Source organism: Pristiophorus japonicus, chromosome 18 (genome assembly GCF_044704955.1).
Source record: "Pristiophorus japonicus isolate sPriJap1 chromosome 18, sPriJap1.hap1, whole genome shotgun sequence".
NCBI lineage: Eukaryota > Metazoa > Chordata > Chondrichthyes > Pristiophoridae > Pristiophorus > Pristiophorus japonicus.
The window spans coordinates 22,225,767-22,238,227 of NC_091994.1; the positions used below are offsets into that span (position 1 = coordinate 22,225,767).

Sequence of the window (12,461 nt, forward strand, 5' to 3'; positions counted from 1 at the left end):
GAGGGTGGGGGCAAATCATGTAAGGCTCTCTCATTATCTAAGTTAGAGATTTGGGGTTAGGCCAGGAAAGGGGAGTTGAGGTAGATCATCTGTAATCTTATTGAATGGCGGAGCAGCCGCAAGGGGCCGCATGGCCTATTCCTACTCCTATTTCTCATCATAGAATGGTTACAGCACGAAAGGCCATTTGACCCATCGAGTCTGTGCCAGCTCTCTGCAAGAGCACTGCATTAGTTCCATCCCCCTGCCCTTTCCCCGTAGCCCTGCAAATTTTTCTCTTTCTGGTACCTATCCAATTCCCTGTTGAAAGCCACGATTGAGACTGCCTCCACCACCCTTTTAGGCAGTGCATTCCAGATCCTAAACATTCGTTGCATTAAGAAAAAAATCAAGTTTCTGCCCCTGCCACAGCACTAAAAAGACCCTCTTCAAAGCTACAAATGACACCCAAAGTGCATCCTATGTGACTGTGACTATGGTGTACTATCCCTCTTCATCCTGTCTGCAGCTTTCGACATGTTTGGCTACACCAATCTCTTAAAATGATCTCCTCTGTTGTCAGTTAAGTAGGACTACCCTCACCTGGTTCCATTCTTATTGGTTTCCATATCCAGAGAATCTTTTACAAGGGCTTTTCTTCCCACTCTTACAGTTAACTCTGGAGGCCCTCAAAGATCTATCCTTGCACCCCATTTCTCATCTACCAGCTACCCCTCAGCAATATCATCCAAAACCATGTCAGATTCCACACGTGCACTGATGACCCCCCCATCTCTACCTCACCACCACCTCTTTTGACCCCTCCACTACATCTGATTTGTCATGCTGCTTGTCCGACATCCAATTTTGGATGAACAGAGATCTCCTCCAATTAATTTTTGGGAAGACCGAAGCCACCGGCTTCAGCCCCTGCCATAAACTCGACATCCAGATACCGTCCCCTTCCTTGGCCACTGTCTGAGCCCGAGCCTGAACCAAACTGTTCACAACCTCAGCGTCCTGTTTGACAGTGAGCCGAGCTCTCGATCCCATATCCTCTCCATCACCACTTACTTCCACCTCGGTAATATCGCCAGTCTCCACCCCTGCCTCAGAACATCTGCTACTGAAACCCTCATCTATGCTTTTTCTACCTCCAGACTCTATTATTCCAATGCTGTCCTGGCCAGCCTCCAATCTACCACCCTCCATATCTTGAGCTCACCCAAGTCTCTGCTGCCCGTATCTGGACTCACTAAGTCTCATTCACTCATCACCCCTGTGCTCGCTGACCTATATTGGCCCACAAATTCTCATCCTGGTGTTCAAATCCCTCCATGGTCTTGCCCCTTCCTATAATCTTTAACCTCCTCAAGCCCTGCATCCCTCAGAGAACTCGTGTTCCTCCAATTTTGGCCTTGTGCATCCCCAATTTCCTTTGCCCCTCCATTAGCGTCTGTGCCTTCAGCTGTCTAGGCCAGAAGCTCTGGAATTCCCACCCCAAGCCTCTACCTCTCTCTCCTTCTTTAAGAACATAAGAAATAGGAGCAGGAGTAAGCCATTTGGTCCCACGAGCCTGCTGTGCCATTTAATAAGATCTGATCTTGGGCTCAGCTCCATTTCTCTGCCCGCTCCCCATAACCCTACACTCCCTTATTGTTCAAAAATCTGTATCACCACCGTAAAAATATTCAATGACCCAGCCTCCACAGCTATCTGGTGCAGAGAATTCCACATTTATGACCCCTAGAAGAAATTCCTCATCAGTTCTAAATGGGCAACCGCTTTTTCTGAAAACTATGCCTCCTAGTGGAGACATCCCCTCAGTATCTTATACATTTCAATAAGATCACCTCTCATTTTTCTAAGCTCCAATGAGTATAGGCCCAACCTGCTCAATCTTTCTTCATAAGTCAACCCCTTCATCTCAGGGATCAACCTAGTGAACCTTCTCTGAACTGCCTCCAATGCAAATATATTCCTCCTTTAAGATGCTTCTTAAAACCTACCTTTGACCAAGCTTTTGTTCATCTTTCCAAATATCTCCTTATATGGCTTGGTGTCAAATTTTGCCTAACACTCCTATGAAGCATTTAGTGCCATTCACCATCTTAACGGTGCTATATAAATACAAGTTGTGACAGTTGTTGAATCACTGAATTCCCCATACCAGTCTTACATATGAACTCTTATTAGTGACTACCAGTTTAGTGCTAAATTGTGCATGTGTATTTTGTGGACTACTAACCCACTAGGAACCAGGTAAGAATTGCTCAAACTAAATGTTTATGTAGGTCTCATCCATGGAGGCCTTGTCCCTTCCCTCCAGCAACCCTAACTATAATAGAACTCAAGCCCCAAAACTGAAAGGATGTTGCCAATTCCAGAATATTTGAAGTTAGCCAGCTCTTCAAGCAGTTGAAGGAATGTTTAATTAAGTGTCTGAATTTATCAAAGCTAAGCGTCAAGTTTTAATTAAACCAAGTCGTCTTATACTACTAAAGCTCTACCTTTTTAAGCTAGGCCTTTTCTTGGGATAATTGGATAGGACTGCATTGCAGCAGGATCAATCAATAATTGAATAGAGATGTTCATCAGCAACTATGAAGCAGACAGAATTCTGGAGCTGCATAACCCAAGTTTTATAAAAATGAAAACATTTTAATACATTTTCAATTAGACCAGAGTGCAAGATTATCCAGTATGATTATGCTACTGGAATTACAATTAGTTGCTCACATTACTGCAACATATCCAGCTGCATTTATACAGGTATTTTGCCAACAGCCACATCCTATTATAGGAACCTGCATGCTTACTAGCAGAAATGTTGGTGGTAGTCAAATAAAATCTGCTTTTGGAGTCAAATTCATATGAATTCCATAACTCAATTATAAGTAAAACCATAGTATGCGGGGCCAAAACAACTATGATGTAATATATTAAGGACCAGTAGACAGAGAGATAGCTCAATGAGGAATATTTTAAATCACCAACTAAATTTGGAATAATGCCCATGAAAATATTTAAATAGCTCTCCTACAAAATCATGTAGGTATTGCAAGGTTTGTTGCACTGGTTTCCATTTATAGTCAGTCAACAGTACGTGCGTCACCAGGATCACAGGCTTCTCCTGTCCAACAGCAGCCTTTGGTTTCAGTTACACCCACGATTGTAAACTTCATTCATTTTATATATCTAATTAAACGGGAGCTGGGACAATTCACTCTCCTCCTCCCCCCCAGGTCAGAACTCTGGTTATTTTAGAAAGGATTTGATAATTGCTTGGGGCAAATTGAATCGTTGACCCTGCATGATGCTATAATCTATTTTAGTGTTTCAATATATTATGGCCACAGACAAGTGAAAACTAACCAGTTACAACTAGTCTTGAGACAAAGAAAAAAAGTGGAAGGAACTTTGCATAGTGCTCATATCTGTACAACAGTTTATTTACACATTACAACATTTTCCAAACACAAGCTAAAACATATGTATTACTGGAATATAATAAAGTGTGCTCTGTACAAATTCAAAATCCTAGAGTTTTAGTGACAATTAATGTACAATAAACGCAGTCAATATACTGTAAAATATAACTAAAGTAAATGAAGTGCATGCAGCAATTAAAACCAGAAGCCTGCACTTTGCTGGGCAAGAAACTGCACATTAAAAATAGTATTTTATTAGAGGGTCACTCATGAAACAATTTCGATTTAATAACCATTAAACTATCCATGTTGCTTAGCTTTGAGTTGGGAAACAAAATATGCAGTGGTATTTCCCCACAATCAGTAGCATCACCAGCCAGCTTTAGCAGAAGCAATACCACATTTTCATCGATAAATCTACAGACCCATTTCTCTGGTACAGATGGTCACGGAAGCTTGGTTCAGTTTTAAGCATTTATTAATTGTGCATCACTTACTGCCCTTCTAGAATACAGCTCATCACAAAAAAACACCTACCCTTCCAAACATTGCTTGGACTTTATTCAATTATAACTAGCCAGCATGCGTTTTTTTTTTTTACAGCATTCTCAGCATCCTTTTCTCGCTCTGCCAATTAGAGTTAAGGGCTCAAAGCAGCTTACTTTCCAGTCTCAAGCTCTTTTTGGAAAAAAAAAAGAGATTGTGAGTCAGGCAGGTTCTTAAAGGAGCAAACATGCCACAATAATTTCAGTGGCTAAATCAAACATAATTTACCACAATGAAGGGGGAAAGAAAGAAATGGGGAAGATAAGAAATAAAATGTAAGAGCAGCTACAGTTGATTTCAGTGCTGTCTCTAACCTACAGTGAAATCAGAATGCTAGAGAATGTTTAGCTCTGACTTCACTAGCGATAATTTTGCATTGGTCAACAGTATATTGAAAAACCTATATATATATATATATAAAAAAAAATCAATCTCAATATTTCAAAAGGCGCCTTGAACTTCAGCCTTTGAAGGTTTTCGGGGGCATAGTGCGTCTTCTTGCACATCAATTCGCCCCCACTGATCTTTTCTTTCCTGTCGTGGAGCAGCTGCAAATATGTTCCGCTCAGAAACTAGGCCTTTGATTAGTGTATAGAGAAAATCCTTTTGACCCACCATTATAAAGTGAGAAATACTAAACAGCTGAAATCAAGATCTATGCAGTTTAAAAGAAAATGCTGAATCTCCAAATACACCTGAAAACTATTTATTAAAACAGTGTCAATTTTAACACTTGCCTCAGAAATTGTGTACTAAGCAATATGGATAGCACTTTTACAGGCAAAATTAGCCACACCACATATGAATGCAGCATTACATAAATCAGGGATTTCAAAGAAAATTCAAAAATTAAAGATGAAAATGTTTCAAGAATTCTTACAACCTCAATTTTCCAAGAGTGTTTTGGTAGCTATGCAGAACAAGTTTCAATTTACACATTGTAAAATTCACACTCTCAACTCAAGTCTAATGGACAAGTATGTGCTTATATATCCCTTACTCAAAAAGATATCTAGAATATATGTTTTTTTTTTAAAAAAAAAGGTCAGACAAATTCAACCATGGTACGAGTTCAACACGCACTTAAAAAAAAAGTTAAACTAAGCATCTAGGGTACCGCATTTTGAGTAAGTACTTGCGCACATGCTTGGCAAAACAGCACCGTTCAATCTCTGAATGATCAAACTCGACAATCAGGTAACCAAATATTTCACAGTTTCGACTTCTATATATCTATCATATTGCAGGAATCAGCAGTATGGAACAATTCAGCTAACTAGGGTAAGAACTCATTATGATGCCAGTAAGTGCCATCAATGGCAAATTGTTAACTGGAAAATAATAAAATTTAATCCAAGTCTCAAATTTTGCAACTGGATCATCTGGTCATTGGTCAAACTCCACCTTTACTTGTTGCCAAGCTGCAAAGACAGGTGGTCTATTGTTCTTTCCATTTAAATGTTAAAGACTAATCAAAGCTACATACTTGGCTTTTTCTAAACAACTCCAAAAGAATTATCTATAATATAACTTACAGTAGCATTGCCCAGAAGTCCTAATTATATGAATAGGGACAAGCCTCATCTTCCAAATACTATTCTTACTCTAATCAGCACCAGTAAGCAAGTTGAACACACAATGTATGAAAAGTTCAGCAACTTCTGCAATTTCAAAAACAATTTTAATCAAAAACTGACTTTTTTGCTAGACACAATTGCATAATTCACATCATACAAGACTGTATTGTAGAAGACTGCTTGTGTATGGCAAGACAGATAGTCAAAAAAAAGAGCTCCTTTAAACTAAGTGCACATCATTACACCCATGAAGCTATAGAATCCATTATTCTGTAGAAGGGCAAGTTTTCACTGTCTCCAACTTGGAAGTTCTTGCAACACCAGACCATTCCCAAGCACTTCTCAACAGCCAGCTGAAGACTGGCATAGGTAAGTCTAGGAGAAAGTGTCCTGCCTGCAGGAGGTGAATGACCAGAAAAGGGGAGGGGAAAGAAGAAATTGGAGATTGATAGAATAGAAAACATGGCAACATTCACTTAGCTTTGGGGCGGGGGAGGGGGAGAGAATGCTTTCCAACAGTAGAGATGTTGAGAACAAATGTAAACGTCAACAGTGAAGGGACAGGTTTGTTCAATTTCATTGTATGCAAACAGGCATTTGGTCATCAAAAAGGAACAGAACTATAAGCTGCATGAAAGCCAACGATCAGGGCATTTTTTTGGTGAAAACTTCTAAATTTCAACATTTTGCAAGTGAATGTCACAGCATATTAAACCAACTTCAAAAGACCCAGCAGTTAAAGATTACATAGCACTTTTAGGTGGTTTTGAGCTGGACAAATGGAAAAGGGTGTGCACCGTTAAAAAAAATGAAGCCTACATTCATTATAACATTTTAGCAATTTCATGACATTGCCCAGCTTGTTGAACTTCTATACAGTGCCAGGTTAGATTTAATTGGTTATAACACTAATGTGTAAGAACAAAGTCAGGAAGATAAGCCTATTCAAACTGGGAACTACATGGGACCGGCCAATACTTGCAATACCAAAGCAGTTCTTGTATTCATGTTCACACCAAATCCAGGACTTGAGCACATGATCTAGGCCGACACTCCAGTGCAGTGAGGGAATGCTGCACTGTTGGAGCTGTTGTCCTTTAGAGACACTGAACAGAGAGATCCCATCTACTCGTCTTTAGTTCAGGTGGATGCTAAAAAAAAAATCCCACGACACTTTTCGAAGACAACCTGGAAACTCTTCCCGTGTCCTGGCCAATATTCCATTCTCAATGACACCCCCACATCCCCCAAAAATGGTTATAGATCCAACTGCTGTTTGTGGGCATCTTGCTGTGTGGAAACTGGCTGCCATTCAGGACAATCACCCCAAAGTAATTTATTGCACGTAAAGCACTTTGGGATGTTCGAGAGCCACGGTAAGATGCTATATACAGTCGAGGATTCTTAATTCAAAGTATGTTAATTCAAACTGAAGTTGTGTTGTTTTATTAAAATGCTTCATACATATTATGGGAACATTAATTTTTTTGAGCTAAAACAGACTTTGAATTAAGAATAGGCTGTAAATGGAAGTCTCTTTTTCCTCAATGACGTGCCATTTAAACTATTGTGAATTAACTGCACGGGTACTTCAATGAGTCATAGTTCCTTTTGAAATTAATTTTGTTTCCATAGGCCACAGAAGTCACTCTGTGGATGGGCAACATCTTCAGAGGTTCAGAGAGGGCATAAATAACAGAATCCCTTGATAATGGCAAGTCCAATTAAGAATACTGTATATGAGAAAGGGAATTCTGACAACTGAATGTAAAGGAAAAATAAAATACCAAAAACGTGATTAACAAGTGGCAGATTTCCATTACTTCTGTTCACAATTACAGTGCACATTGAAACACCCAAATTAAGGCTGGGGGGGGGGGGGGGCGGGGAAGAGAAAGAGAGAATTTCTGAAATTATACAGTACAAAGAAAATTTCTTTATACAAGTTTAAAAAGAGCAAGATTAAAGACTGCTTCAAGACAAGAGACAACCAATCTCTTCATTCATTGAAACAAATTCACTGATTTTAAAGAAAACTAGGTTTGGATAATAGTAAAACATGGTGGTTGATTTGCATACTTTAATTCTCTGCAGTGTTAGAGTGGTTGGATATTATGCCGCCATCCCAAAAATGAACATTCTTTGAAATATTCTATCTTCATAATTCTTTTACAAATGTTGCTGGATATGTAATTTCTCCACAACTTGAGGCACAACATATTTGTACTTAACATTTCCAACACAAGACAGACTGCAACTCCATTGCAAGGTGTACAGTAGGTAGGTGTCAACAGTGGTGTACTGGGTTTAAAAAAAAAACATCCCCCACAAAATATGTGCCCTTAAAATCAGGACACAAAGCTCTGTAGGGGTATCTTGGGGGTAAGTGGAGATGGACTGAAATAAAGTGTGACAAAAAGTGCCCCAGATAGTCCCCTCAGCTTTGTGCATCATAAAAATTTGGATGAAGATGCAACTGATGAAATTTTACAGCAATCCCACAAGACTGAAAAGTTGTAGTTTGGAAGAGGGGCAGGAGCAATACTGATTGGATTTACAATACTGTAATAGATTTAACATTAACCAACTTTGTAAGAAGCTGCTTTTTATTGGTTGCACTTTGGCAGTTTAAAATAGTTGAAGTCATTTTGATTGGAGTACATATTTCAATTGCATAGGAGCTATACTTTGTTTTCAAAAATGAAGTGTGTCACCTACTTATATTGCTGGTGTCTATTAGAATATAACAGATTTCAATTTGCATCCCTCCTGTATGCAATGAAAATCTAGCACAGAAAGGCCAACAAAATAGAAAGTAATTTTATGCATTCAAGTTAGTCTTAAGATTTGAGAAGGAGGAAATTTGACCAAACCACAAAAACTTTGAGGGAAGATTATTTTTCCAATTTGCTATAAAGTGGACTTCGTGAAACATAAAACAGAAGTATATTCTGCTTAATTGCTTCATAATCCTAACTTGGATAAAGAGCTATCTGTACACTTACCAATGTGTCCACCAACTTTTTTTGCTCTGAGGTTTTGCCCACCCAATATTGATTGAGTTGCTTTCCCCATTTGTGATGTCCTGCTATCCGTTTTGATACATTGGATTATACGGATTATGGTCACGCCATGAGAATGTACTTCCCCTTTAAGCACACACAATGAATTTGACCAACCATTCTCTCAATGGGGTCCCACGACATCAGATTTTGATTAATCATGTTGGTGGTTGGGTCAGCATTTCAGTTTGTTTTCCCCCATAATTTGTGTGTGGGCCAAGAAGAAAGAGCAATGGCAGATACAACGCCAACAGATCAGCCTCTTGGTTTAAGTACAATACACTGTAAAAAGGCTACAGTTGGAGCATGTGCACAACATCTGGTCAAAACTTCAGAAATCCAGAGCTAAACTAACATAACTAGAAACACACAATCCAAGCAAACTACAATATATTATCATTTTATATCATACTTTCATTAAAAAGGAGAAAGGAGGAAAATAATGGAGGGAAAGAAAAGCACACGACTAGCACCCAAAAGCATTCAATCATCAATATATGTCTTCCACCCACATCCCTTTCCAATTTACAAGTTTAAACTGTACATTGTTACAAAGTGAGTAACTATCAAAGCTGAAATAGCTATTAAAAGGAGAAAGAAAACTGGTACAAGACTGCAACACTGCAATTTATTTGCATGTAGCTCAGCTTGAAGTGTGCAGCGAACCGGACCACACCCAAACCAGTGTCACATCCCATTAGAGACAGAATCACTTTTTCTTGCTCTACATTGGCTCAATTTAAAATAAATCTGGCTCCCATAGACCCAATGTTTTTCATTCAAAATTCAATAAAGGCCATTTCAATAATACTGCAAAAAAAGTCATTTGTCAGGCCTGGATTTTTTGTTTTTAAAGCCATGCTGTGGTGATTTCCACAAATATGGTTCATGTTAAAAAGGTAGGTTGTGTTGTGTTGTGTTGATATAATCCATCACAGTAAATCCAGGACACAGCAAACTGACCAAAAAGAGATACTGTCCCTCTAATTTGTCTGCGTAAAGACCCCTTTGGCTAACCTCCTGCTTACCCTAAAGACCCATAAAAAAATACCTTTTTAGAAATTGCGTTATGAATAGCATATCTATACTTACCTGCGTGAATGCACCCTTGTTTAAGCTCAGAAAGCAGCCATGATACACAGGATAGTGTATGATAGTTGCTAGTTTTAGCTTTGAAAATTAACATTCAGAGTTAAATGAAATCAGTTTATTAGATCGATTTCAACATCTTCTCTTCTCTTGTGTACCATGGTAGCTTCTAAGTCCATCTTTCAGTCTCAAGAGTATTGCACAACTCCAGATGCCTGCAATACATCGGTAATTACCTGAGGGGAAAAAAGGTACATATCACCTAGATCAAACACACACAGAACAAGTTCACAGCTCATTAAAAAAGGAGTATGCCAATGAGGTCATTACTCAGGTTTCTGTAAAGGGGCATAAGTACCTACAGGCACATAAATGGGTACACTGGCCTGGTTCCCTGCAGACTTGATCTCAGTAGATTATTAAGACAGAAGGCACAGTCAAAAGGCCACTGCTGAAAAAGGACTGCTTGTGTGGTACAGTTCACCTTGTTCCTTTGCTGGTTAAGTTTCCATACTTGATAATATAGTTTCTTCATTGTACCACAGGGCAAATTTCCATCAGCAGCAAGCCATTGACTAAACCATCTGCCAATCTCACGCCTATCCGTTTGCACAAAAACAGGTTTTGTCTTAAGCCGGGCTCTTCAAGATACCATGTTGGATTTTCCCACATGAAAGTCTTGCTACAATATAGCAGTTCATAATTTCTGAATTTTTTCAGCCACCACAATGGGATTCTCTTTCCTGATCTTCTCTGCTGCTTCAGCCTTATAATCATAAGGACAGTTGTGTTTGTCTGAGTAGCGGTGAAGTCCACAGAAAAGATTTCCACAACGACAATCAAATCCTGCTGGACAGAAAAAAAATAGGGAAAACCTTAAAAGAAAAGAAAAGCAGTTTTGTCTTCAGTTCAATATTGCAAAATGTATGGTTTGGCACATAGGTGCTGGGATACAAAAACGACTGATAGAACAGAAGTTGAAAACCAACTTATCAGATGACTGAACTGGCAGCAGCAGGTGATGGTCACTGGTTTGGGGAGATGGTGGGGGAAGGAGTGGAAGAAAATAAATGAGAGAAAAATTGCCCAAGATTATAAACTTCTCGTGTAGACACAGATCATTGATAAACAAAATATGCCAAGATTTTCTAATTTGGAAACGGGATAGGACAAGTTTGAATGTTCATCTAACTTGGGTGTTCCTAGTCAATAAGTGAGTCAATACTGTTCAGAGAAGCCAGTTGCTTCTTTTTTAGAAGTACATATTTAAGTACACATTTATGCCAAACTTGAGCTCCCATTAATGCAAGTCAATGTTTACTTTTTACCCATGAAATATTTATTTTTAAGTTCTAGATCTAAAGAGTAACAATGGCATGTTCTATAAGGATGTCATGTTGCTCTCTGATACTGCTTCAGAACATTATGCAGCTGGCAGAATTTTTTGTAAAAGCTCATATTCCAAACAGCATTTGACTTGAGTTTAAAGTAAACCTAAACAGTCACCAATCAGTTGAGAAGCTCAGTTTGAACCTAAATTTATCTTTACCCTCTAGGGTCCTTTGAAAGAATCAGCAGGCATTGATTTCAACACCATCTCCATTGTACACGCAGATAAATACCCAGCAACACACTTCATCTGTTGCCATTAGAAGTCAGACATGTTAGTGAAAACGTCTCTGGCTGTAGGTTTGCAAAGATATCTTAAAGTACCTCTCAATCCACATTATAGCACAGCTAATGGTTTTCATTGCGAATTTTGCAAGGCACTGTAATGTAAAATGACAGGTATGGAAATAGTTATGTAATTTTTCTTATTTTAAATTGAACGTTAAAAGGTTTAATTGTAGGAGAAAGGAGGAGAGACCATTCACCCAGAAAAAAGCTTTAAATTTTTCTTCTCTACTCTTCTGCATTAAGAATTTTTTTTTTAAACTGGGAAGAAGTTTCCATATGCCATATATGCACTCAAACATACTAGCTTTTGTTACAAGGAAATTGCTTTTATTTTAATTTGGGCATCCAAGGTGTCGAATATATATAGCAACTCCATTATGTTGAAGTGAGGGCTAGGGATAAGATTGCTAAATCTGAGGTTGGAAATGAATTTATTTCGGGAACAATTATTTTGTTAAAGCAAGTTTTTATTTCATGAAGGGAGACCACATTGGACGAATTTGCTCTGGCAAAAGGGACATTCTAGGATGCAGTTAAAGGTTGTAAGGGTTGGAGCCAAAAAGAGCATGGAGGGGGGTGGGGGTGAGAGAATATCCCATTAAATTCCTCTTCAACCACAGTCTGAAAGTAGGAATTCATAGAGATGTGACAAAAAAGGATAGTATGCAGGTACAGCAAGTGATCAGGAAGGCCATTGGAATCTTGGCCTTTATTGCAAAGGGGATGGAGTATAAAAGCAGGGAAGTCTTGCTTCAGGTATACAGGGTATTGGTGAGGCCAAACCTGGAATACTGCGTGCAGATTTGGTTTCCATATTTCCGAAAGGATATACTTGCTTTGGAGGCAGTTCAGAGAAGGTTCACTAGGTTGAGTCCGGAGATGAGGAGGTTGACTTATGAGGAAAGGTTGAGTAGGTTGGGCCTCTACTCACTGGAATTCAGAAGAATGAGAGGTGATCTTATCGAAACGTATAAGATTATGAGGGAGCTTGACAAGGTGGATGCAGAGAGGATGTTCCCACTGATGGGGGAAGACAAGAACTAGAGAGCATGATCTTAGAATAAGGGGCCGCCGATTTAAAACTGAGATGAAGAGAAATT

General features: G+C 38.9%; 1 protein-coding gene across 4 annotated transcripts in view; it reads right to left on the minus strand.

Moving 5' to 3' along the window:
• Window positions 1-3,415: 3,415 nt before the first annotated feature.
• The window catches only part of LOC139228592 (AN1-type zinc finger protein 5-like), a 37,344-nt gene continuing 28,298 nt past the window's right edge, over window positions 3,416-12,461 (minus strand). For 2 of the 4 annotated variants that reach the window (XM_070859746.1, XM_070859747.1), the window contains one exon: window positions 3,416-10,533. In XM_070859746.1, coding sequence (XP_070715847.1) covers window positions 10,382-10,533 — 152 coding nt within the window. In that variant the 3' untranslated portion in view covers window positions 3,416-10,381. The remainder of the gene's footprint in view (window positions 10,534-12,461) is intronic. The other 2 variants (XR_011587583.1, XM_070859745.1) reach the window with 2 other exon arrangements.